The sequence below is a fragment of the Nycticebus coucang genome, chromosome 9, assembly GCF_027406575.1.
Source record: "Nycticebus coucang isolate mNycCou1 chromosome 9, mNycCou1.pri, whole genome shotgun sequence".
NCBI classification, from domain to species: domain Eukaryota; kingdom Metazoa; phylum Chordata; class Mammalia; order Primates; family Lorisidae; genus Nycticebus; species Nycticebus coucang.
In genome coordinates this window covers 120479665-120506882 of record NC_069788.1, presented here as the reverse complement: position 1 = coordinate 120506882, position 27218 = coordinate 120479665, and the positions used below count along the sequence as shown (strand labels likewise).

At 47.8% G+C, this 27218-nt stretch overlaps 1 protein-coding gene across 10 annotated transcripts in view; it reads right to left on the bottom strand.

Moving 5' to 3' along the window:
• PLEKHG3 (pleckstrin homology and RhoGEF domain containing G3) overlaps positions 1 to 26929 on the bottom strand; it is a 43421-nt gene extending 16492 nt beyond the window's left edge. For 2 of the 10 annotated variants that reach the window (XM_053601072.1, XM_053601080.1), the window contains exon 1: positions 26668 to 26929. Coding sequence is in view for 3 of the 10 variants with exons in the window: in XM_053601071.1 (XP_053457046.1) it covers positions 10747 to 10770 (24 nt within the window). In the remaining 7 variants the exon portion in view is untranslated. Of the gene's footprint in view, positions 1 to 4211; positions 4233 to 5108; positions 5213 to 5558; positions 5710 to 10746; positions 10863 to 26095; positions 26456 to 26491; positions 26617 to 26667 lie in introns of those variants that run through there. The other 8 variants (XM_053601078.1, XM_053601079.1, XM_053601074.1 and 5 more) reach the window with 7 other exon arrangements.
• Positions 26930 to 27218: the final 289 nt, after the last annotated feature.

Genomic DNA, 27218 nt, shown 5'->3' with positions numbered 1-27218 from the left:
ACTTCCAAGAAGCACCCTCTCCTTAGACTTCATGAGCACTCCCAAGGTTGCCCAAGTCCATTTCCACTGCTCCAGCAAAGTACTTGGTCTCAGAGCCTCAGCTCCTCACCTATAAAATGAGGATTAATATGACGTGCCCCAGGGCTGTGTCCTTAAGGCAGCAGTGACCTGCCACCTGTGAGAATCTGAGCATGGTGCCTGGTGCAGCCCAACCATCAACATGGTATTGATAATAGCTGTCGAGAAGCACTTTCCAAATGCCACCTGTCTGGGCCTGTTCTGGGGTCACTGTACAGGATAAGCCAACATCTGGCTCTTATGTTAAGATAACACACGTATCAGAGGATAATGTTCTCTCCAGGATTGCAAAACCACAGAGGCATCAGTGGCTTCGCACTACAAACCTGAAACTTTCTGAATACTGAACAGGGAGAGGGGAGAGTAGCAAGTAAGCCTGCATTACTCCCCCACTGCCACACCCCCAGTACCTGGGAAAGGCCTCTCCTGACTCACCCAAGGCCCTGGGAAATTCCCCAGAGCTGTGCCAAGGTGTCTGAAAACTCCCCTCAGCACAACTTCACCAGGGCAGCACAGAGGCAGGAGGTGAGACAAACACAGCCTCAGGCAGACTTTATTACCTGAGCAGACACTCTGGCATCCCTGCCTGGAGCAGCGAGGAGGCAAGAGGAAGGGGGAGAGCCAGAGCCTACTTCAGGCTGTGCCTGGGAAGAACAGGGACACTGCTTGCCCACCCCACAGGGCCAGAGTTCACTGACACCACTTTACAACACACATGTTTAATTGTTATTTTCAGGCAGAGTTGGGGTGGCTCACACCTATAATCCTAGCACCCTGGGAGGCCAAGGCGGGAGGAGCCCTTGAGCTCAAGAGTTTGAGACCAGTGTGAGCAAAAGTGAGACCCTGTCTCTACTAAAAACAGAAAAATTAGCTGGCCATGGTAGCAGGCATCTGTAGTCCTAGCTACTTGGGAGGCTGAGGCAGGAGGAGCATTTGAACTGAGGGGTTTAAGGTAGCTGTGAGCTAGGCCAACACCATGGCTCTCTAGCCCCAGCAACACAGTAAGACTCTGTCTCAAAAAAAAAAAAAAAAAAAATTGTTATTTCCACAGGGAGGAAAAAAAAAAGGTTCCTGGGCAGCCCTCTCATCCCTACTGACCCAAGTCTTCTATTTCTAGCTCTAGGGCTCAGAAGCTATGAGACCACAGACATGGCCAAGGGGCAGAAGCTTGAACCATAAGGCAGCCCTAGAAGCTGCCATCGCTCTGGTACCCTTGGCACCGGCCCCTTGTTTTCTGTGCCTCTGGAAACCAGTACACCTTAGAGTTTGGCTTTTGCAAATGTTCTCTCTGCCTTTGGTTATGACCTTGAGACCCACCCCATGTCATACCATCCCCCAACCTGTCTAACTACATCCATCTTCAGGGCTCGGATTAGACACCATCTCCTCTGGGCACTTTCTTGTACCCCCCAAATCCAGGACCCCTCCTGTGTACTCTTACAGTCTCCCACTGTGAGAAACGTAATTAGCTGGAGGTCCTCTGCTCTAGACCTTGTGTTACTTAAGGGCAGGGGTTTTCAGGGCTGATGTGACAACTGGATAAGGACAGTGAACAAACTAAGGCTTTTACTGAGCTACAAGACTTGCTTACAATCTCACCACTAGCCCAGCCAGCACAGCACTTTGCCACTCTGCATCTCCCCAGAGGGGGTCACCTCTGAAGTGCTCCATAAAAGCCTCTCAGTTTGCAGATGAGGGCACCAGCTGGTGTTCCCCTCTGCACCACAAGGCAAGGCGCACTAACTGATTAACAGGATCATTTTGGTGAAACTCTGAGAATCTCAGGAGCACCCCCTGGGAGATATAGTGCTGCGGCTTTTCCCTCCCTCCTCAAAAGAGCCTTTACACTAATCAACCTTGCCTTCTCACTGGTGGCAGGGCACACCTCCGCATTTCTAGCACAGACAAAAACCCCCAGGTCCACTCAGCCCTTAACCCTCTGATGTCCTTCAAAGCACGTGGTGCAGTCAGGCACCCACCCCCTCCATCCCCATGTGTCCAGGAGCTGGAACAATAGGGCAAGGACTTCTGGCCTGAGACCTTTCTCAGCTCAGACCTTGGGTCAGTCAGTTCCTCTGGGAAGGCTTAATGGCAAAGGCCCAAGTCCCAAATGCATTTCACAGTCAGCCAGGTCACAGCCCTAAAGCAAAAGATTCATCACAGCCCACACACTATCAGAGAGATTTAACTCTAAAGGGGATCTTCTGAGTGCCACTCTTTAGGGACCCCACAGGGAGAGGGTGGCAACACAAGCACACTTCAAACCGAAGGGCCTTCTCTACTTGCAGTTTGCTCTGGTTGAACATAGCTATCTGCCTGCAAACTGAACCTCACATTTTGAAAATAGTACCCATACTCAAATCTTCCTAGGGCTGAAACAAAGCATAAGGCCAACCCCTAAAATGTTCTAAGTGCTATGCATGTATTAAAGGTCACTCATTCCTGGTGACAACCCTACCACCGCATTTTACTGATGTAGACGGTGCAGCGGAGCTCATGCCCTCTTGCCCACCGCTTCATACCAGCCAGCGCCACAAGCAAAGGATTAGTCACAGCCCCGGGCATGGGGGACTTATGAAGACTTGAGAGGTTGGGGCTTATAATATGACACTTTAAAGGACTAAGTCAAGATTCCTAACCTCTATTTCTGGACCTGCTACTCTGTGATATCTAGCCATTCACCCTCCCATTGGGAAGAATAGTAAATTACACATTTCAGGTCAAAGGACTGCAAATGAGGTCATGGGTAAGCAGAAAGGAGAAGGGAAAAAAGCATGAGGTCTTTTTAGGCTGTAAATTCTTTGGATGACTGGCGAAGCCCTGTAGTGACCAGGAGGACTTGCTGGAAAAGAGCTAGAGCTCAAGAAAGAGGGATGAAGAACACACAGGTGGTGCGCCCAGGCAGAGCAGGGCAGAGTGTAGTCAGGGTGACAATAATCCCACTGCACTCAGGCCCCAAGATCAGAACCACCGTGTGTGCAGCTCTAGCCCCGGCACAGATGACCAGATTACCTGCCCAACACTCCCTGGGTAGGGCCAACCTTCCCTTCTTTCCAAAGAGTGCCACCCCTCCCAAGCCAGGAGAGGTGACAGGCAGACAGCAGCTGAACCCTCACCCCAGGTACCTGCGCCCCACCCATCTTTCCACACTCTGGTTTCCATTCCAAGTATCCCCCAGCCATGACTTCCATCTTTCAATATGAATCAGTCCTAGTCATCAATTAGTGAATCAGTCTTCCAGAAAACCCTGTGTCTCAGTCCCTTCACCTGGGAAGTCCTCTTTGACAAAGTCTCTAAAGACTTTTCTTTCTGATGAGCCTAAGAAGCAGCTCAGACATATACCTTTAAGGATTCAAGGGCAGGGGCAGGTGAGAGAGAGATCAGTTTCTTTCCTTTTTCTTTAAATTTAAATGTAATCTACACCCTTCCTCCACCCTCACCTGTCCTGACTCCAGTCCCCACAGCAGGCCCCCTGGGCTCCCAGCACAGCTGACTGGGTCAGCATCCTTCCCTCTCCACTGTGTCTCAGCACCAGGCCCTCCATCTGACCCCCAGAAGAAAAAAAAAAAAGACACATACCCCAGATTTGTGCTAACCTCCTGTCACTGAGGCAAAAGGACCCTGCCCACCCCCACCCCCCTTCAGAAAGAATCTGCCCTGGAACCTGCAGAGGAATCCAAGACTCAATTACACTCCCTTTGACCCTCCCTCCCAGGCCAGTGAGTTGAGGAGAAGGCGGAAGAGGGACACTTGGGGATGCACCTTCTGGGGGGCAGATTTGCCTGAGACACCCCAGAAAACATACTGGTACAGAAAGGCTGATGTTATCTTCACCCACACCCAGGAAGCAGAAGCCCCCCAGCCCCTCCTCCATCTACATGTGGGGGGGGGGGGCCCAAGGGCAGTTGCTCAAAGGCCCCAGTTGGAAAAGAATTCACTGGGCGCCTGCACACAGGGAAAGTCCTTCCTCAGGGAAGGTGACTGTACTGCCCCCGTGCCTTCTTGCATCTCAACTACAACATCAAAACCAAGGCAGCTTGAAGGCCTTTGCCCCTCTCCCAGAACAATCCCCCCAATCCACTTTTAGAATCTCCTCAGAAAGGGTGCCAGAAAGAAGCAATCAGAAAAGCTACCACTTTTCCAGACAAATTGGGCAGCAAAGTGAGCTTCTAGATCTCAACTGAGGTGGTGAAATCACTTGGCTGTGCTCTAGCCAGGAGCGGGGCACCACCCCAGGCCATTCTGCTCCCCAGGCTGTCCTCTGCAGAAGCTCTTCCATCCCCCCAATCCCCGCCCCTTTCCCCGCCTGGAGAGCTCTCCTGGTGAGGGGAGGGCACCCTACAGAGCCTGGCTCCTCACCCTCCTTCCCAACAGTCTCCTCACCCTGACCCTCTCCTCCCTCCTGGAGATTCAGGGGCCCTGAGCACCCTAAGGAAGAAAGGATAAGAAACAGCTCCCCGGGGAGTGATTCTGTTTACTGTGAGCAACGTGATTCTTCTGCAAAGACTGTGCCAAACAGTGTGACTAAAGTTTCTGGGCCACCCAACCCCAGCCCAACTGGCTCAAATTCACTTTCTCTTGGGAATTTATTTTCCCACCACCTAAGACCAGCAGGAGCCCATGAACTGGCTGGTCCCTGCAGCAGGGCGACAGCTGCCAGGAAGGAAAAGGACTATGGTTGCTGTGCTGGGGGCCCTCCCACCTGGGCTCCAGGAGGAAGTCTGGGCCCACAGACTGAAGACCAGAAAAGTCCCTTGGCCTGGAGTTCTCTCAGGAGGGAAGGAAAGCCCCTGTTTTAGAGGGAAGGCTGTTCACCCAACCCCTACCACTCCACCTCCCCACAACCCCTGCATTTATTCATGTTGCAATATATAAACAGACCATCTCCCTATACAAATTTAGCCCAATCATGTCCTCCAGAAAGGTCCCCTCAACCACTTCCAATCCCTCCCAACATACACACCACTGCAGGGTGAATGTCGCCCCTAGCAAGGAAAGCCACATCCTTCTCCTGAACCTATGAAGCTTACCTTACATGGCAGAAGAGGCCTGGAAGATGTGATCAAATTCAGGATCCTGAAGTAGGGAGAGTATCCTGGGTTATCAGGGCAGGCCTGATGTGACCATAAGGGTCCTTAAGAGAGAGACCAAGCAGGGGTCAGACTCAAACAAAGCGCACTTGACAACAAAAGCAGAGGGGCAGAAAGGAAAAGACTGGAAAGTGCTACATGGCTGGCTTTGAAGATGGAGGAAAGGGCCACAAGCCAAAGGACGTGGGCAGCCCCAGGAAGCTGGAAAGGGCAAGAAAGCAAAATGCTCTGAGCCTCCAGAAGCAGCACAGCCCCCATCGAGCCCTGACTTGTGAGCTCCAGAACGTTAACAAATGTGTGTTGCTTTAAGCCACTACATGTGCGGAATTTGTTAAGCAGCAGTAGGAAACCAATACACACACCACTTTGAACTCTAAGGAGCTGGAATACCCTAGGACTCCTACATGCAAGTGTTTCTTCTGGACAAGACCATGAACCAACTGGGCTGGGCCTTCTTTCCCGTATCTTTCCTTCGCCCCCAGAGGCCAAGGCACCACCAGGTGCTCAATAAATGCTTGCTGGAAGGACTGTGGGATGGTGCCTAGAGTGAGAAAGGAAAACAGGGTTGAGGGGCAGCGCCTGTGGCTCAGTGGGTAGGGCGCCGACTCCATATACCAAGGATGGCGGGTTCAAACCGGGCCCTGGACAAATTGCAACAACAACAAAAAAATGGCCAGGCATTGTGGCGGGTGCCTGAAGTCCTAGCTACTCGGCAGGCTTAGGCAAGAGAATGGCCTAAGCCCAGGAGTTGGAGGTTGCTGTGAGCTGTGTAACACTACCGCACTCTACTGAGGTGATAAAGTGAGACTGTCTCTACAAAAAAAAAAAAAGAAAGAAAGAAAACAGGGGTTGAGGTCAAGACCAAAGCCAGTTCCTCCTAGATGAATGTTTCCACATTAGTCACTGCCAGCCAGTTTCCAATCAGCCAAGAAGCAGCAGGATCGGTGACTGCTCATTCACCTCAGCAGTCCCACCTCACTCAGCCCCAGACAAGGGGTCAGGGCAGGGCCCAGTGATCTGCCATGACACATACTAAATGACCAGTCACAAGAGACTGGGAAGAAGGGGAAAGTGTCCAGGTTTGGCTGGGGCTGGGTTTGAACCCGCCACCCTCAGTATATGGGGCCAGCGACTTACCAACTGAGCCACAAGCGCCACCCCAGTGGCCAGGTTTGGAAAGGAGACTGAGATGATAAGATCTCTCTACAAATACCCCAGCAAATGCAGTCCCTCAGGAAGGTTCACATAAACACATAGGAAAAGCAAATGAGGGCAATTACTGTTGGTTACAAACTGCTGGTGCTCATGGCTAGGTCAACCTGGCTTCCAGCACGACTTGTAATTATGCAGGGAAATGACACACTGTCCCCAGAAAAGGGAGCAACCAAAGAAAGCCCTAAAAGGTGGTGCTAGAAATTATCCCTGGAAATCACAGACAGATCCAAAGTTCCCAGAGGCCTCACCTCTCTCACCGCCAGGTCAAAAAAGCTCACAGGACCCTGCTATTTACCAGCAAAATTCAGGGACCCAAATTAGCCATCTTTCCGTCCACCCCCACTTCAGAGGCTGCATGTTTGAGGCCTCTAGGCTGGGGGGCTGGAGGCAGCTGCAAGAGGAGGAAAAAGGAGCCACATCTTCAGAGCTATAGCATTTATTACCAGTCAGGTTCAAAGGCACTATAGAATCTCAGGTGGGAACCAAGTGGAAACCAAGGGGCCTCATTAGGTAGGTCCCTCTGCTTCTCAGCGAAGAGAAGATGCAGGCATGCAACAGGGGCCCACAGAGTTAAATGCAGTAAACTCATGCACAGGCTTTGGAGTCAGGCAGACCTGTTGGAATTCCAGGTCTTTCTCCACTCTCCTGGCCATATGTATGTGGCCTTGGGTGAGTCACTTGACTTTACTAAGCTTCAGGTTCCTCACAGGCAACAGTAATAGTGCCAACCTCCCTGGGCTCGTCTCCAGGATTGAGATGACATCTCTAAGTAATCTGTCCACCAGAAGCAGTGGTGATGGTCCACAACAATGATGGAGGAATCACTTATTTGTTCTACAAGTACCAGGGCATGAGAATTTTCTGACTTTTACCTAAAATTTTTGACCCACATCTCAAATCAATAATAAAAGTTAGATGTGGTGACCCAGCATGACCTAACCCTGAGCCACCAGGCCTGTGTTTAGCTACCTTTTATGATTCCAACATCACTGTGGATCGTGATTGTACAAGGGCAGATCCTGGCCGATTCAGCTGGAAAGGAAAGAGCAGATGCCCATGTCCAGAGAAGGTCAAACCACAGTGTAAGTGTACATGAGTCAGAGTCCTGTTGCTCTAGCAGGCAAGGCCCATTCCTCAGGGTTTCACAGGGAGAGACAGCATGTCCTGCTATGGGCTGGACAGGATCAGGGCCATGGGGACCACAGGCCTCAGCAAAAGCAGAAGGCAACTTGGGAGAGCAAAAGCACAAATTAGTGACCAACAAAAACCAGCCTTGACACTGGTCGTTGGGGTTTAAACCCAGTTTTAGGGCAGACATCTGGGAGATAAGACAAAGCAGCAAGGTACTGGGAAAGGCCCTGGTGTTCAACCATTTCCAAAGTCATGGGGAACATCAAATAGGGGAAAGAAAGAAGGACATGTATAAAAGAGCCCAGAGGCTGCAGCCAGCACGCCTCCAAACCACCCAGCTCAGCTCTGACCACTGAGTTAGAAGTCAGCGAGTTCTTTGTGCTGCAATATCAACTTTTATTGGAGGGTAACACTGTATTTCCTACGTAAGTTGCAGAACTTGGGAATTCATTCACTGGACAAGTATTTTGTTAAGCACTTACTTTACACAAAGACATGGGGCAGCCTAGTGGGAGATACAGGATGAGTCTCACATAGACACCACTCCCAGGAGCTGCATCTATTAGAAGAAATGGGACAGCCCCATCCCTAATGGCAGGAGGTAGAGAGCCCTCAGGCTGCCTCAGGTAGGGAATTCCTTCAACCCTTCCCAACACAACGTTTAGGCCTGGCGTCCTCAAACTTTTTAAACAGGGGGCCAATTCACTGTCCCTCAGACCGTTGGAGGGCCGGACTATAGTTTAAACAAAAAAACTATGAACAAATTCCTATGCACACTACACACATCTTATTTTGAAGTAAAAAACAGAGCAGCGCCTGTGGCTCAGTGAGTAGGGCGCCAGCCCCATATGCCGAGGGTGGCAGGTTCAAACCCAGCCCCGGCCAAACTGCAACCAAAAAATTGCCGGGCGTTGTGGCGGGCGCCTGTAGTCCCAGCTGCTCGGGAGGCTGAGGCAAGAGAATCGCGTAAGCCCAAGAGTTAGAGGTTGCTGTGAGCTGTGTGACGCCATGGCACTCTACCGAGGGTGGTACGGTGAGACTCTGTCTCTACAAAAAAAAAAAAAACGGGAACAAATACAATTCACAGGGCTTCATGTGGCCCACGGGTGCAGTTTGAGGATGCCTGGTTTACGCCCTGGGGATACTGACAGGAATAAACAATGTCCCCAAACTTGAGCTCTAGAAGGAAAAACAGCCATTATAAATGTAATATTCACAAAATAATGCCTGGAACTGCCAGTACAGAAGAAATACTGTGCTAAGAGGGAGTAGCTAGTGCTACCTGAGGGGACCAGGAAACTTTCCAGGAGGAGGTGACATTTCAGCTAAGTCATGAATGAAGAGTAAGCTTTCGCCAGGTGAAGAAAAGCTCTGAGGGATCACGTGTCAAGGGAGTACATATGGAAAAGCTGAATCCTGACAGGTCTCAGGCCACCCAAGGATGGGGCATCTGGCAAAAGAGGCCAGGCTGCAAGGCAGGCCCGAGGGGTTGAAGGCATCCACACGGCTTTGTGGTGAAGGTCTGGAAGAGAAACTACCAAGACAGCTGAAAACGGGTTCCAGGAGCTGAGGTGTGAGAATGAGCTCTACAGAGGCTCAGAAAGCAACATGAGGCTGTGGCTGTAGGGGTCTGTAGAGTGTTCCAAATGAATGCAGTGGCCCAAAAAGGCACTGACTGATCACAAAGCGCTTCGAGGAGGAGAGAGAAGCCCAGGGAATGGTGGCTAGACAGAGGAATGAATGAGATGTGTTCCAACCATATGAACAGGGAAGAACAAGGCCCCAAATACATGTGATATGAAGTTACACATAAATTAACATAAATTCTAAGAGCAAGGAGATAACACCTACCCTAGGAAACCAAGACTCTAGGACTCTAGGTCTTCACTGGAAGGAAATCTACCATTGGGATTTCAAGCCAGCAGCTCTCAACTGGGCCAGAGTGGAGGGATTTTTCCTTCCCTAAATTCTCACTTTTCTTTCCCAAGTACATCAGAATGAAGAGAGCAAGGCACCAGCAGGGTGGTTCCTGCACACTTTCTCCCCAGCTCTAAGCAAGAGCCTCCAGACCCAGACAGGCGCATAAACCTGAGCAGCCCAGGCAACAGTAGGCCAGACCTCCCCTCCCCCTGCCCCCGCCCCATCCTGGCTTTCCCCAGCCCTCAGTCCCCCACAAGTGCTGAGCAAAAGAAAAGCTCCACGAACCCCAACCCCCTTCTTTGCCCCAGGCTCTGACCTTGGGCCTGCTGCCTGACCCAGAGAAGTTAGGAAAGTGGGTGTTCCAAGGCAGAACCTGTGACTCACACACAGGTGTAATTGCTGGAGGCAGCCAGCACTTCAGCAGGGTCCCCACTTCCCCTCTAGGATGCCAGGAGGCTGCTCTCCATGGGTAGCACCTAACCCATCCCCCACACCCTTGCCTCCCCTTTCCAGGGGCCTCACCATAAAGGCCTGAGAAACTCATCCAACCAGTTCCTAGCAGAGCAGAGACGCTTCCTCACTCAGCTAGAGGGAATGGAGACCAAAACCCCCACCACCAAGCCCCAGAAGCTGGCGTGCACACTCATGGAGAGGCTCAGCCCAGGTGGCAGATTCCACCCTGGGAAAAGTGAGGCCTAGATTCAGGGTTGAAAGAATTGGTTGCTCCCACTGTGCAAGGTTACAGAGTAGTGGGTGCTACTGTCCCCAAGGTTGGTAGAAGTGGGGGACAGGGGACAGGAAGCACCTCCTTTTATCTGCTTTATCAGCTGCCGCTTGATTTGATCCAAAACAACCACCTCTGTGGATTCTGGGAAAGGGAAACTTCAGGAAGTAGATGGACTGCTTTTCCGTGTGTGAGCACGTATGTGTCCTGTGCAACCTTAGTTAACCACCACCTCCACAAGTTCAAGACTCTAAAGCCCCATCACAGAACTACCTGCAGTCACTTCCGAAAGGAAAACAAGACTGGCTTGCTATCACCCAGCCACGTGACAAGTTCACAGAGCAGCCAGGGCAGATACACAGGGAGCTGTTCTCTGACACCTGCTCCATTACGGGCCTCAATTTCTGAACTTCAAGAGGAAAACCTGCCTTTTGCTCCAAAACCCATGGCTGGCAGGTTTCCCGGGGTGGGGTGGGGTGGGGTGGGGGTGGGGGGTAGACCTAGCAAGGCTTGAAGACCCAGAATCGAGAAAGCCCCCATCACACCCCACTCACTCCCTGGCCCAGCCCCAGCTGAGTGGGTACCTACCGTTTTCCTCAAAAGGGCTCCCATCCAAACACCAAGAGGGCGGTGAGGGACCCACGAGCTGCATTCTCCCAGCGATGCAGCAGAGCAGTTAACACGCTTGGGGTGAAAGCAGCAAGCTGCCACCAACAGCCTCTGGCAATTAAAGTGCCCGCCACCTCCTGCAAACCCTGGTCAATAAACGTCCTATTCAGAACCAGTTCTGCGTGTGGGTTAAACTTTCTGCATTTCTCTCATTCCTGATTTCATAGCACAGGAAATACAGCTTCCCACCACAGCCAAGCAGGTCCTGCCAGCTGAGGACCCAGGCCACCACCCAGGAGGTGAGTCCCACAGGATAAGGAGGTGCTAGTATCTCCAGCAATTAAGCACAGGGGATACTAATTGCAGGAAGTCAAATTCTGAAGAGGACAGAACAAAGCCAGATCTTTCACCAGCACAACAATACTCTATTTATGCAGCACCTCCCCCATCCCAGTCCTGGAAGCCTAAGGATATTAACCCTTCTGTCCTCAGGACACCAAGGGTGGCAGGGCAGGTGGGCCTTAGGTAATGTTATCCCAGAGGAAACTGAGGCAAACCCAAAATGCCAGGCCGAAATAATCTTAGCTAACATTGATTAGGGGGTACACTGGATATGCTAGACACATTGTCTATGCAATCTTCTTTTTTTTTTTTTGTAGAGACAGAGTCTCACTGTACCGCCCTCGGGTAGAGTGCCGTGGCGTCACACGGCTCACAGCAACCTCTAACTCCTGGGCTTCCGCGATTCTCTTGCCTCAGCCTCCCTAGTAGCTGGGACTACAGGCGCCCGCCACAACGCCCGGCTATTTTTTTTTTTGTTGTTGCAGTTTGACCGGGGCTGGGTTTGAACCCGCCACCCTCGGCATGTGGGGCCGGCGCCCTACTCGCTGAGCCACAGGCGCCACCCGCAATCTTCTTATAATACTCCTGAACCCAGGGCCAAATAGTTTGCTGGAATCCAAGATTTCTGTGCAACACAACCTCTCATCAGTCTAGAGATGATGTGGTCAAAGACATCCTCACTCAGCCCCCCTCAATAACACTTTGCTCAGAACATGGGAGCAACCTGGGAATTCATAACTCAACCTGTAGATGCCTCCAGAAACAACATATGACCATCAGAAGCCAACCTGAAGACACAGGCCTTCCTTTCTCCCCTACTCGCTCACAGCAGAGATGCTAACCTGCAGAGATGCTAACCTGCACAGCAGCTCAGTGACGGGCAAGTAACCTAAACTGCTTTCTGTAAGTGCCCTCGTGCCTTAATGCAATTACAACCTCCTAAAGGCAAGAACCAGGTCTTCCAGGGTTTTGTTCAACCCCCTCTCCCATCTTTCTAATTGTGACAGCTGTATAAAAATGTGCCAGAAGAAGGCTGAAGCACATACAGTAAATGGGATTTGGGGGCTCTTATGATGGGAGAAAAAAGTAATGCCCAGCCTGGAAGTCCAAGCTATTCACCTCCTCTCTGCTCTTGCCTATACCCAGAACAGAGGACAGCTCCAAAATCAGGGTTGAGATGACTTCCTATCCACAAAGAAGACTACTCAAACTCACTCATATTTATTGACAGTATAAATCACATGCCAGGTACCGGGAATACAGTAGTGAATAATCCTTGCTCTCATGGAGCTTACATCCAGTGGGCAAGAAAGCCACAAATAGACAGATAACTAATACATTTCTGGAGAGTGGTAAGTACTATGAAGAAGACAGAGCAGAGAAAATAGAATGTGACTGGAGGATGGGAACTTCACTAGGTAGGGAAGGCTTTAAGGAACCAATTCCTGAGTAGAAACTTGCATAGACAACAGCCAGACATGCAAAGCCCTAAGGGACAAGCCTTCCAATAACCTTTTTCTCTACCCCACCTTAACATCCACTCATAAGTTTGATATGCACTAGACTTCATCACCAATAAGTACATACTTCCAAAAGTGCATGAGGAAACAAACCATCATAAAGAAGTTAGTAAATAGAATGGACTGGCACTCAGAGACATAGAAATAAAACATCTGCAAAAGACATTTAAAAATGAATATTTAGGGCGGCGCCTGTGGCTCAGTCGGTAAGGCGCTGGCCCCATATACCGAGGGTGGCGGGTTCAAACCCGGCCCCGGCCAAACTGCAACCAAAAAATAGCTGGGTGTTGTGGCGGCCGCCTGTAGTCCCAGCTACTCGGGAGGCTGAGGCAAGAGAATCGCTTAAGCCCAGGAGTTGGAGGTTGCTGTGAGCTGTGTGAGGCCACGGCACTCTACCAAGGGCCATAAAGTGAGACTCTGTCTCTACAAAAAAATAAATAAATAAAAAATAAATAAAAATGAATATTTAAAATGACTGCAAAAATAAAAGAAATAACAACCATCAAAAAAGAACAAGATAGTATGGGGGGGAGGAACAGGGCAATTAGAAAAGTACTAAATAAATATGTAACATATGGTATTGAAATGTAAAACCCAATAGTTGGCTCAAATAGAAAATTAAACACAGCTAATGAGAGAATTAATGAAATGAAAGAGAACTGAAGAAAGCATTCTGAATTCAGTTCAAAGAAATAAGAGAGAAAGTGTGAGACTTACAGACTTAGAAGTCCAGAAAGGAAAAGAAATAATCAGGATGATACAAATAGCGAAAAACAAAGTATCTATTTTCCAGGGCGGCACCTGTGGCTCAGTGCGTAAGGTGCCAGCCCCACATACCAAGGGTGGTGGGTTCAAACCCGGTCCCAGCCAAACCACAAAAAAAAAAAAAAAAAAAAAAACAGCTGGGCATTGTGGCATGTGCCTGTAATCCCAGCTACTTGGGAGGCTGAGGCAAGAGAATTGCCTAAGCCCTGGAGTTGGAGGTTGCTGTGAGCTGTGTGATGCCATGGCACTCTACTGAGGGTGACAAAGTGAGACTCTGTCTCTACAAAAATTAAAAAACAAACAAACAAAAAAAAAAAACAAAGTCTCTATTTTCCAGAACAGAAGATTAGTCCTCAAATTAGAGTCACACGCCAAGTTAAATTTAAAGGAAGTCCACATTTACATATATTGTAATATAAATGTGTGTGTATACACACAGTCTTTGTAGTCCAAAGACAAATAAAAAAATTTATCTTAAAGGATTGCCAATGAATTAGATGACTTTGATGAAATAGGCAAATTCCTCTGGGAGGATGGCCAGATGGCCTGAGCTCACAAATTGGAAACCAGCCTGAGCTAGAATGAGACCCCTCCTCTAAAAATAGTCTGGCTTTGTGGCAGGTGCCTATAGTCCCAGCTACTCGGGAGGCTGAGGCAATAAAATCGCTTGAGCCCAGGAGTCTGAGATTGCTGTGAGCTATGATACCACAGCACTCTAGAGGGGGTGACAAAGTGAGACCTGTCTCAAAGAAAGAAAAAAGAAAAATTCCTAAATTCCCAGAGTGACACAACCAGTGACTTAGAAAGAAATACATAATCTGAATAAGACATTGAATTAGTAATTTTAAAACTTCCAATAAAGAAAAGCCCAGGACTTGAGCGGCGCCTGTGGCTCAGTCGGTAAGGCGCCAGCCCCATATACCGAGGGTGGCGGGTTCAAACCCGGCCCCGGCCAAACTGCAACCAAAAAATAGCCGGGCGTTGTGGCGGGCGCCTGTAGTCCCAGCTACTCGGGAGGCTGAGGCAAGAGAATCACTTAAGCCCAGGAGTTGGAGGTTGCTGTGAGCTGTGTGAGGTGACGGCACTCTACTGAGGGCCATAAAGTGAGACTCTTGTCTCTACAAAAAAAAAAAAAAAAAAAAAGAAAAGCCCAGGACCAGATGGTTTCCCTGAAATCTACCAAACATTTAAAGAACTAATGTCAATTCACAAACTTAAAAAAAAAAAAAAATACTTCCCAGCTCATTTTATGAGGTTACTATTATCCTATCAATACCAGAAAAGACATCACAGAAAAGAAAGCTACGATTCCATATCCCTTATGAATATAGACACAAAAATCCTCAAAAATAGTAACAAATTGAATCTAGAGACATATAAAAAGGAATATATAATATGACCAAGTAGGATTTATCCCAGAAATGCAAGATTAGGTTCATATCTAGAAATAAATGTAATTCAAAATGATAACAAAGTTCAAAAACCAACATTTCAATAAACCCAGAAAAAAATATCTGACAAAATCCAACACTTTTCTCAGATAAAAACACTCAACTAGGAATATGTGTATAAGAAAAGATCCCAACCTTATATACAGCTTCTACAAAAAACCCAGATACATCAAACTGAATGGAGAAAGCCAATGCTTTTCCACTAATATTAGAAACAAGACAAAGATGTCTACTCTTGCCATTCTAGTCAACAATATATTGGAGTTCTAGCCATAGCAATTAGGCAAGAAAAAAATAAAAGAGATCAGATTTAAAAGAAATAATCTCTATTCATAGATTTCACAGATGACAAGAACATATAGAGAGAAAATCCTAAGGAATCTACTACAAAACTATCAAAACTAACAAAAGATTTATCAAGACACAAGATCAACATACAAAAATCAGTCTTATTCCCATACACTAGCAATGGACAATCCAAAAGTGGAATTAAGAAAACAATCCTGGGTGATATCTATGGAGAAGGGCACCGGCCCCATAGGCCGGAGGTGGTGGGTTCAAACCCAGCCCCAGCCACAAAAAAAGTGGCAAAAAAAAAAAAAAGAAAAAGAAAAAGAAAACAATCCCATTTATAACAGCAGCAAAAAAGAATAAAATACCTCCTAGGATTATATTTAACAAAAGAGGTAGAAGAATTTCACACTGAAAAAAATCACAAAACACTGTAGAAATAAATTAAAAACCTAAAACAAATGGACATTTCATATTCATGGATCACAATAATTAACATGTTAGATGGCAATACTCAGTGAATTGATACAGAGATTCAACACCATCTCTATTAAAATACCAAATGATTTTTTTGGCAGATATGGACAAGTTGATACCAAAATTTGTGTGGAACAGCCAAAACAATCTTGAAAAAGAACAAAATTGGAGGATTTATACTGTCTGACTTCAAAACCATTACAAAGCTACAGTTATCAAAACTGTATGGTACTGGCATAAGCACGGACATAGATCAATGGAGCAGAATTGAAATTATGGAGCTAAGACATCATATTTATAGTCAATTGACAAGACAATAGAGAAAAAATGATCTTTTCAACAAATGGTGCTATGAACCAGATATTCACATGCAAAAGAAAGAATATGGACACCTATTTCACAATGTACACAAAAAAGTCAAAATGGATCATAGATCTAATGTAAGAGCTAAAATCATAAAACTCTTAAAGATAGGAATAAATCTTTGTCAACCTCAGTGAGCGATGGTTTCTTAAATACAACACCAAAGCACATGTAACAAAAGAAAAAATATAATAGATAAGTTGGACCTCATCATCAAAATTTAAACTTTTTGTGATACAAAGGGCACTATCAAAAAGCGAAAAGAGGAGAGTTCTTCAGTTCTTTCCTCCTTCCAGTAGCTCTAGTGCTTTTCTGTATTCTTTTCTAACTTCTAATAAAAGTCCTATCTTACCACTGAAAAAAAAAAAAAAAAAAAAGCGAAAAGATAAACCATAGAATGGGAGAAAATATCTGTAAATCAAATATTTAACAATGGACTTGTATCCAGACTACATATAAAGAACCCTACAACTCAAAAACAACAACAAAAAATCTAAAAAGGGGCAAAAGATCTGGAGATACGTCTCTAAAGAAGATACACAGAGGGCCAAAATTCACATGAAAAGGGGCTCAATATCATTGGTCATCAGAGAAATGCCAATCAACTATTATCAATACTACTTTATACACCAGTATACCTAGAATAAAAATGATGAATAATAACAAGTGTTGGTGAGGATTTGGAGAAATCACAACCACGGTACATTGCTGGGTAGGAATATAAAATAGAGAAACCTATCTGGAAAACAATCTAGCAGTTCCTTGAAAAGTTACACACAGAGTTACCTTATGACCCAGCAATTCTTCTCCTAGGTATATACCTAAGAAAATCGAAAACATATGCCCACACAAAAACTTGTGCATGAATGTTCATATTACATATCACAAGGATTCATAATAGCTAACAAGTGGAAACAACTCAGCTGTTCATCAACTGATGAACTGATAAACAAAATGTAGTACACACATACAAAGGAATATTATTTGACAATAAAAAGAATGAAGTATTAATACATGCTATAAATGATTAAACCTTGAAAACAGGCTAAGTGAAAAAAAGCTAGTCATAAAGATTACATATTATTTGATTCCATTTATATAAAATGTCAAAAATAGGCAAGTGCAGAGAGACGGAAAGTTTATCAGTGGTTTCTTTGGGCTAGGAGAAGAAGAAAATGGGAAATATTTCTTTTGGTAGTCATAAAAATGTTTTAAAATTAGACGTAGTGATGGTTGCACAACTCTGAGTATAAAAAAAACCAATGAACTATACAGTTTACATGTGTGAAGTTTAAGATGTATGGAATAAGAAGGCTATAAATTGGGCAGTGCCTGTGGCTCAGTTGGTAAGGCGCCGGCCCCATATACCACGGGTGGCGGTTTCAAACCCGGCTCCGGCTGAACTGCAACCAAAAAATAGCCAGGCATTGTGGCGGGCACCTGTAGTCCCAGCTACTTCGGGGGCTGAGGCAAGAGAATCGCTTAAGCCCAGGAGTTGGAGGTTGCTGTGAGCTGTGTGATGCCACGGCACTTTACCGAGGGCCATAAAAAAAAAAAAAAGGCTATAAATTAAAATGTATACATAAATAATGACTATCATAAAAAAGAACAAGTCAGCAGGGAAAGTATAGATTATTAAATAGTCATTGCTGGAAAAACTGGCCATTCCTCTGGAAAAAATAAAATCAGTTTTGATTTTACAACTGTTAAGTGGTTCTCAACCACAACTATACATGAAAGCCACCTGGGGCCATTTCATAACCATGCCTGGGCCCCACCCCAAGGTATCTGTATTTTATTGGTCCAGTCTAGGATTAGACTCAGGCATCAGTACATTTTATAAAGCTCCTCATAAGGCTTTAATGTATAGTCAGGGTTGAGAACCAGTATCATGTACAAAAATGATTCCAGATGAAGTTAAAATCTAAGTATGGGAAACAAAACTTACATGTAGAAGAAAATATAGTAAAATGGGCGGTGCCTGTGACTCAAGGAGTAGGGCGCTGGTCCCATATGCCAGAGGTGGCAGGTTCAAACCCAGCCCCGGCCAATAACCAAAAAAAAAAGAAAATATTGTAAAATATATACTTACAAAAATCACAGAAAGAAAGGATGTCTTGAACAAGACCCAGAAAGCACAAACAAAAGACTGGTAAATCTGACATCATTAAAAATCCTCCCCAATAACAACACTAATGATAATGTTATTAGTGAAGTTAAGACAGTCCACACATATATAATGTGCATAATCTACAAAAGATTAATTGTTTAACACATATATACATGTTTTTTAACTCCTACAAATCAATAAGAAAAAGACAATGGCAGTTAATAATGTATTAAGGATAGAATTACCTCTGAAAAAGTACAGAAGATCTCAGTGTAGGTAGCTGGGTACCTAGGGGCCAACAGTGGAAGACTTTTCACTTTATTCCTTTTTGGGAGTTTGAATCATATGGATATGTTATCTGGTTTAAAATGTGTTATCTGGTAAAGGGCAAAGACTAAGACTAGTAAATATAATTGGCCAATAAATATGAAAAGTACTCACCTCTGTTCGTAATCTAAGTAAGTGCTAATTTTCAAAACCAATTCTTAAAATAATTTTAAAATACCATTTTGTATCTACCAGATTAGAAGAGACAATCCAAATATTAGTGAAATAGGAGCTGTCATATTTCTGGTAAGAATAAATTGATTATAAATCACTTGGGCATTATTTGGCTGTCACTTGCAAAGCACACTTTATGACCCAGTGATCCCACTGCTGGCCTACACACTAACAACAGGGACATGGATGTTCAGTACAGTACTACTTATGGTGAGTGGTAAGAAAGTAGAAATAACTGGGCGGCACCTGTGGCTCAAAGAGTAGAGCACCGGCCCCATATGTCAGAGGTGGTGGGTTCAAACCCAGCCCGGCCAAAAACTGCAAAAAAAAAAGAAAGTAGAAATAACTGCCCATCAATAAGAGAACTAGGAGATATGTAGTTACGTAATACATACCATATAGCAGTTAAAATGAATAAACTAGATTTAAATATATCAACATGAATAAACTTAGAAACCAATAAAGAAAATGCTAGTCCAGGAAAAACACATTCAACATAGTATATGTGTCAGAATTAAAACAACATGACAGGCTGAGTGGCTCACACCTGCAATGAGAATATTTTGGAGGCCAACGGGGGAGGATAGCTTGGGGCCAGGAGCTCAAAATCAGCATGAGCAACACAGCAAGACCCCATCTCTACAAAAAATAAAAATTAGCAGCACAAAGTGGTGCCCACCTGTAGTCCCAGCTACTCAGGAGGCTGAGGCAGGAGAACCACTTGAGCCCAGGAGTTTGAGGTTGCTGTGAGCTATGATGCTACAGCACTCTACCCAGGGTGACATAGTTAAGACTCTGTCTCAATTAAAAAAACAAAAAAAAATAGCAGAGCGAGCGTTGTGGTGGGTGCCTAGTCCCAGCTACTTGGGAAGCTGAAGCAAGAGAATCGTTTGAGCTCGAAAGTTGGAGGTTGCTGTGAGCTGTGACACCACAGCACTCTATCCAGGGCGAGACTCTACCCAGCTTGAGACTCTGTCTCAAAAAAAAAAAAGAGAGAAGTATAGAAAATTAAGATTTACCAGATCTGGTAAATTTACCAGGGCAAGAACATGGGGTAGGGGTTTCTATGCAGGAACAGGCCTAGCCACCATGCAGACCAACTAGACCAACCAGCACCCAGACTGCACAGCACAGCATCTTTTAGCATCTTCCAGACCCAAACAGAGAAACAAAGCTCCTCCTAATAAAAAGAAGCCTGGGATTTTTGAAATTACAACTCTCCGATATCATTGTCCAGCTTCAGAAAGTGCCATGTGGTCCCCAGGCAGGTGCTTAAAATGTAAATGCATTGAAAGTACTCTTGTTTCAAGGGAGGCAAACACCCTTTAGGACAGCTGGCAGTCCACTTGGGTGGAGCTGAATTAAGATTGGACCCATCCCATAGCTCTGCTATAAACACAGTCAAATCTGGGCTAGCTGGAACCCCTGCAGAGAGGGAGCTGTCCAAAAAGCCGTATTTGTAAAAGTGTGCAGAGTTTCCAAACAACCTGGGGTAGATCTAAGAGCACCCATTCCAATCATCCCTGCCAAGTATCAGCCCTGTGGTCCTAGGCAAGTTACTCAACCTTGTGGGGACTTGGTTTCCTTACTTTGCCTTATTGAAAGGATTAGCGATATTATTACCTATTAACACTTACAATTTTAGCCAATTTGACTGGGAATTTTTTTAAAAATCTGTTATACACTGCCCTACCTTCCTAAGCAGAGTCAAGAAAATATAATTTAACCTTTTCTTCACTCAGAATCACAATTACTAGGCAAGCATCAATTATCAAAATGATAATCTCAGAGGTCCAAAGTATACGGAGCCTCTCCTCCTAACAAAGAATGGCCCCCAGCTCTCCTGCTAATACTGGCTTTTCCTGGAGTTTTGATCTCACTCTGCTCTTCCTGCCAGCTCTGCACTGCACTGTGGTCATTTCCCCCCCTCCCATGCTGGTTTCCTTATCCTCTTTCATTTGCTGCTTCTCAAATAGGATGACACAGCTTACGTGCCAAAGTTAAACAGGTTCTGAGGAGGCTGGTATGCAGAAAATGTAGGAATTTGATTCCTTGGCCTTCTAGGCTATATGCAAATAAGCAAGGCTGCTAGAAGGCTGAGTTGAAAGAGGATTTTAGGAGAGAGTAAGTATTATGGGATATCATAGACCACTTTACAGGATAAACTATACCCAAAGCTCTAAGTACACCCTGCCGTCCACTTTGGTTCATACAGTATGGGGACAAACTTTGCAGTAGGCTTTGGAAGACTGCTCCCAATGATTGCAGGCAGCCCTACACCCTTGCATGCTGTAGGAATAGAGGGATTCTTGCTCCACTGTCAGCATAGCTGACCACAGGTGACCTTAGAATCGTATGTTCTGGGCATTCTCAGATAAGAATAAAACATTTGTAAAAAGCAAAAATTTCTTGAATTCCTAAGGTTTCATCACATACTGAGGTTTTCCTTGTTGGACAAATATTTATTGCAACCCTACTATACAAGCATTGGGGGTGTAGCAAGGAGCTAGAAGAGAGGTTGCACGAAAACTGGGTCCCTTTTCCTTTCAAAATAAATACTTGTTGTCTGTTGCTTAAGAGCACACATTGTCACCTGGGAAGTAAAGGACATGAATTTTAAGAGCTTCTAATACCTGTAGAACCCCTATCTCCTCTTAGGATCCAGTTACCAAGGCCAAAAGACCTCACTCCTCTTGCATTTCTCCCTTCCATTCTCAATTCTGAGGCTAGCAATGATCAGAGAAACTTCCAGGAGGCTCAAACTGTGTTTCACAAAAGGCTCCTGTGCAGCCACCATCCTGTGCACTAGCACCTTGTTCAGGTTGTGTATTTAGGAGTCTGCTCAGCAAGGAATAGAGTATGAGTCCTTAAAACCCAGTCCTTGATCTTAAATCAAGGCTTCCTCCCCAAAAGCCAGCCAAGTGAACCATACAAAGCCCTGCTCTCCCTTTAGCTTGCTTGCAATTCTATTCCTATATAGCAACAACACACCTAGGGCTGGACTTGACCCCACTGGAGTAGGGGTTTCTATGCAGGAACAGGCCTAGCCACCATGCAGACCAACTAGACCAACCAGCACCCAGACTGCACAGCACAGCATCTTTTAGCATCCTCCAGACCCAGAGAAACAAAGCTCCTCCTGATGAAAAGAAGCCTTCTTCCCCCTCATCTCATGGAACAAGAGCTGATGAGACCACCCAGCCCAGATGACTATCAGGGTGGGGCCCAGGACAGCCTGTTGATCACACTTTGACCAACCTGGATACTATGTGGGAACAAAAATGAATCGCGATTCCTGTCCTCACAGAGCTTCTACCCAAAATAAAAGGGACCCAGTTAGCAAAGCCAGCTCTTATCCGAATAGGTGACATCCAGAGGGGCTGCCAGCATCTCCAGGTGGGCCTCCTGCAGGTCCACACGTGAGTCGACCTTGCCCAGTTTTCTTTCTCCTGGTTTCACCCAACTTGGGAAACATGCCTGGGGCTGTTTGGGGGCCCTCTCAGCAATTTCCTCCCAGGCCAGATTATATCTAGCTTTACCCAGTTGGTACCAACTGGCAGGCCCAGAAAGTTCCTTCATCACAGGCCTGCCTGGCTGCCCAGTGTGTGCAGCAAGGCACTGAGGGTGAGAGGGGGGTTCTGGTGGATGACCACTTCCCTGGGCAGCGCTCTCCACCGCCCATCCCTCACTTCCATAACTAGGCAGGGCCCCCGGGAAACCCCGCAGACTTTGACAGCAACATTTTATATGACACCCCTCCCTTGGAGGCCCGCAGTTCCAGCTAAGAGGGGAAGAGACTCATCAGATCAGCTGGGCGGAAGCAGCTTGGAGCTGGGCAGACCTGACCCTAAGCTCTCATTGAGTCTGTCATTCTTTTACTTTAAATTCTAGCCCAGGAGTTGGAGGTTGCTGTGAGCTGTGTGAGGCCACGGCACTCTACTGAGGGCCATAAAGTGAGACTCTGTCTCTACAAAAAAAAAAAAAAAAAAAAAAAATTCTAGTCCATGGTGAGGGCGAATCCTTATTGAAACTTCCGCAGCTGCAGCGCCTGCATCAGAATCCTCCAGTCACATTTTCGGGCTTTCCTATGATAGGTCCGCCCACCATCGGCCACTCCCATCACTTTCCCCACCCCCACAGCATAATTTAGCTACAGAAGGGTGGGGGAAGGACAGACAGCCTTCTCAGCCATGAGGCAGAGTGGAGAGACCAAGGACAAGGTGATTCATCCTGGCCCACTGGAAGTTGCCGGGGGGGATTTCAGAGTGAGGGTGGGTCAAGGCTGCCCAGGTCACCCTACCCCCTCCCAAACACACACCTAAGCCACTTGCAATCTACAGTAGGGTAGCAAAGGTTCACTAGACTAAAAAGTTGTTTTTTGCTTTTTGTTTTATTGCTGCAGTTTGGCCGGGGTTGAGTTTGAACTCACCACCCTCGGTACACGGGGCCAGCACCCTACTCACTGAGCCACAGGCACCACCCTAGACTAAAAAGTTTTCACTGGGGTTTTCTATTTTCACCTCCAACTTCCCCTCCTGCTCACCACTTAAAATGAAAAGCTAGAGTCCTCAGCAATGGCGTTCAGCATCTTGGCCCACACCGGCAGAATTTGGCTGGAGAACACCCCCATAGGCTTTGCTAAGCATTCTACATGAGTTATCGCACTGTGCATTCTCACAGTGTCACAGGTATGACTAACCATATACAGCTGAGAAACACAGGCCCAACAGAGTTCAGAACCAAGTGAAAGGCCACAGGGCTAGTAGGCTGACAAGCTAGGATTTGAAGCTGGGTGTGTCCAACTCCAAACCCTGCTCCTAAATGCCGAAGTGGGGTGCTGAGCTGAGTTTCAATGAAGGGAAAGCATCTCTCAAAAGTGTCTTCCTCTGGAAGCCTACCCAGCCACCCTATCCAGACTGTCATCTCACCCCTTCCATGACAATTCATATCAGACCTTCCTTACCATCTTTTCTTTTGCTTATCATTAACAGATTATTTCAATTTTCTATCTTTTTTTTTTTTTTTTTGGCCGGGGCTGGGTTTGAACCCACCACCTCTGGCATATGGGACCGGCGCCCTACTCCTTGAGCCACAGGTGCCGCCCAATTTTCTATCTTTTTTTTTTTTTTTTTTTTGTAGAGACGGAGTCTCACTTTATGGCCCTCGGTAGAGTGCCATGGCATCACACAGCTCACAGCAACCTCCAACTCCTGGGCTTAAGCGATTCTCTTGCCTCAGCCTCCCGAGTAGCTGGGACTACAGGCGCCTGCCACAACGCCCGGCTATTTTTTGGTTGCAGTTTGGCCGGGGCAGGGTTTGAACCCACCACCCTCGGTATATGGGGCCGGCGCCCTACCGACTGAGCCACAGGCGCTGCCCCAATTTTCTATCTTTTTATTATTATCAGCATCCCCCTCTAGAAGTCAGCTCCATGAGGTTATTCTGTTCACTGCTGTGTCCACAGCATCTAGCTCATACACTATAGGTGCTAAATAATCTTTGAATGAATGAATTGTGGTACTTTAGAGCTAAGAAGCTTAAGTGTAGGAAGAAAAAGAGGATGATGCATCCACTCAGGGAAAGGAAGGGGAGATGAGAAGACAGCATGGGAATCGGGCCAAAAGTGAGTTAGGGGCCCTGGGAAAAGCCTGATAAGAGGAAATGTGAAATGAGGGTCTGCCAGGGGCCCTGAGGGCTCAAGTAGAATCTTCCATCTGGCAGTAGGGATTTCCAGCTGCCAGGGCCCTGGCCTGAGGGAGGGAGGGTGGAGTAGGGTGTGCTTGCAGCCCTGGAACAAAAGCCTGTGGACAAGCAGCTGGCCAGAGAGGCAACACAGAGCAGTGGCCTGGGCCAGAGGGACAGCCTGGGATGGGGGGAGGGGGACAGATGAGGCGCTGAAGATAGTCCTTCCCAATACCCACAGTCCCCTCAACCCCCAACACAACAGAATAATTAGATGGCTTCACATTCAACCCTCCAAGGCCAGGGGCCAGCCTGGACTTGTGATAGCACACCCCATTCTCCGCCCCCCTACCCTTGGGGCCACAGTCTTCCTTAGGTCCTGGAAGCCAGGAGAAGCTGAGGGTGAGCCACACATCTGCAACACAGCCCCTTTCTCCCTACAGCCCTTTCATCACTGAGCCACGGCCTTTGGCCTCCTCTGGTGTAAACACAGTGACCCTGGAATAACTGTGGATTCGGTAAGGCAAATGTTTACTCTGGAGCTGAGATATTACAGGCCAGGGTGCAGCCATCGCCCAGTTCCTGGTATCTACCATCTCCTTGTGGCTCACATGGGACATATCAAGTAAAGTGTAAAACCCTCAAAGGAAACCCCCTACCCACTGACCTCACTCCCCGCCCAGCCACAGGGAGCCTTTTATTTTGTGCAGGAGTTTGTGGGATTCTTTCCATATCCAAGGCTTCCTTTGATCCTTAATACAAAAGAGCAAGCAAATAATCCCATTTTACTCATGTGGAAACTGAGTCAGAAAAGGTAAGTGAATTGGCTAGTTCATGTCCGAAATCAGAGCCAAAAACCCAGGCTGAAATCACCTCACCTCTCTGGGCTTTGCCACTTTCACTCACAAATGGAGCAGGCTGATCTGAGGGGCCTTGCAGCCTAAGCAACTTCATCACTCACACTTCCATGCTAGGCAGTAGAGCCAGCATTAAAACTCAGGCAAAACCTGTACCGGACTCCCAATCCAGTGCTCTTTCCACTCTCTTTGCTGTGCCAGTTCTAATGAAAAAGACAATAGAAACCAGCTCTTCCGTAGATTACTCCCTCAGTGGCTAAAACTTGTCCTCAGGGTTACCCTTCCCTAGCTCTCTGGCCTATCCCTAGGGCAAGATACCCAGAGAGCCAAGGGGTGGTTCAACCTTCCAGGAGTTAGCCCAGGAGGCAGGTGGAAGGCAGCAAGACTGTTAACAGGAGTCCAAAGGGGAGCAAGGAGCCTCCCAGGCCCCCAGAGGACGGGTGCATGACAGAAAGTGGACACTTCCTTCTGATACTCCCTAAGTTTCCTCCTGGGGACAACTGAGATTCAGTCACTTAGGCTCCTACACCTAGTCCAGCCACAGAAGGGTGGGAAAGGCACTTTTCTGCAGGTGAGGAAAGTTAGCTGGACGTGCTCAGCAGTTCTATGCTGAGCACGTCCAGCTAACGTGCTCAGCATGGAACTCATCCTGCTTATTATTTCTTGAGCCAGGGCCATGTTATTGGGCTGCGTGCAGAGGCACTGATGGGGAGACTCTGGGGACACCTAGTCCAGGGTTCCCTGTAAGATATGGCAGTCTGGATCGTCCGATGGGGGCCCCACAGCAGGGGACAGGCCCCTATAACACCAACAACTTGGCGAGTGACCTCCAGTTTGAAACTCTCCAGAGGCCTCTAGCACCACCGCCCCCACCCCGCCACACCTCTCCAGCCTCCGACCGTTCCTTTTCCCACATTCTTCCTTTTGTTTTCAAAACTTGTCCCAAGGACAAGCAGTGAAATTAGCTACCTTAACGACGTCTTGAAAATTTAGGCTTTGCCGCCTTCAGCTGGCTTTCCAAACTGAAGGGCTGAGAGTAGGCGGCGACAACCAAGCCGACTCAGGAGTGGGCGAGGTCGAGCAGCCGGCGGCCTCCGCGCCTTCTGCTCCCGGGTTCTGGCAGCCGCTGTAATCCCTCCCGGACAGGTCGCTGATTCCGAACAGCGAGCACCGTGTGTGTGGCACCAACCCGGAACAGGCTGCGAGCGACTCGGCCTCGCTGAACCAGAAGGGTGCACCCTGCCCGGGGCCACAGTTCGGGGCAAGGACCGAGCGCAGCCTCGCGGGCTTCCTGAATTTCCAGCTGAGCCTCTTCCGAGCCACCCTGTTTGTTTCCCCGGTGGGGGCAAAAAGGACACAAAATACCTCCTGGCACGACCCTCCGCTGCAGCTCTCAGCACTCTGCGGGAAAGGGTCGCCGCGAGGAGCCAGCACAGCCCCAAGCCCTTCTCTGTGGTTAGGGCACTGGGACTCCGAGAGGGCGGGGACCCCAGCGTGACTCCCGGCACTGCAATGAGCGGGAAGAATCGAGGGACACTCACCGAGCGGTCGCCGCCACGGGCTCTGGACGCGCACAAGGCGTGAAGCTGCCCAGGTGTCGCCACGACGCGGGCGCGAGTTTGAAAGACGCTCTCGGGAGGGGCCGAAGCTGCTGGCCGCTCCCGCCCACGGCCAGCCCCGGGCCGTCCAGGACGTGGCCAGCTGCGAGCGCCGCCCCCAGGGACCCCAGCCCGCGCGCGGCTTCCCTGCGCCGGGCAGGAAGTAGGGGCCGAGCCCGAGCTGCGGGGAGGAGGGAGGAGAGAGGGAGGGGAAGGCCAGGAATTTTTCCAGTGGGTGGAGACTCGGGGCCGCTGCAGCCCGGCACTTGGCGGGCCAGGGTTAGAGGCTGCGGGGCTCGGGTGCGGCTAATGATTAACCCTACCGGGCGTGGGGGGGTGGGGGGAGTGCGCGCCCAGGCAGAGACCGAGACGCACGTGGTGGGGTCACCGTGGTGTCACAGACCTGCTATCGCTTCCTCCCGAGAGGCCATCGGACAGCCAAAGCATCCCCGTTGTACGGACAGGGAATATCAGCCCCAGCAAAGGGGTCTTTC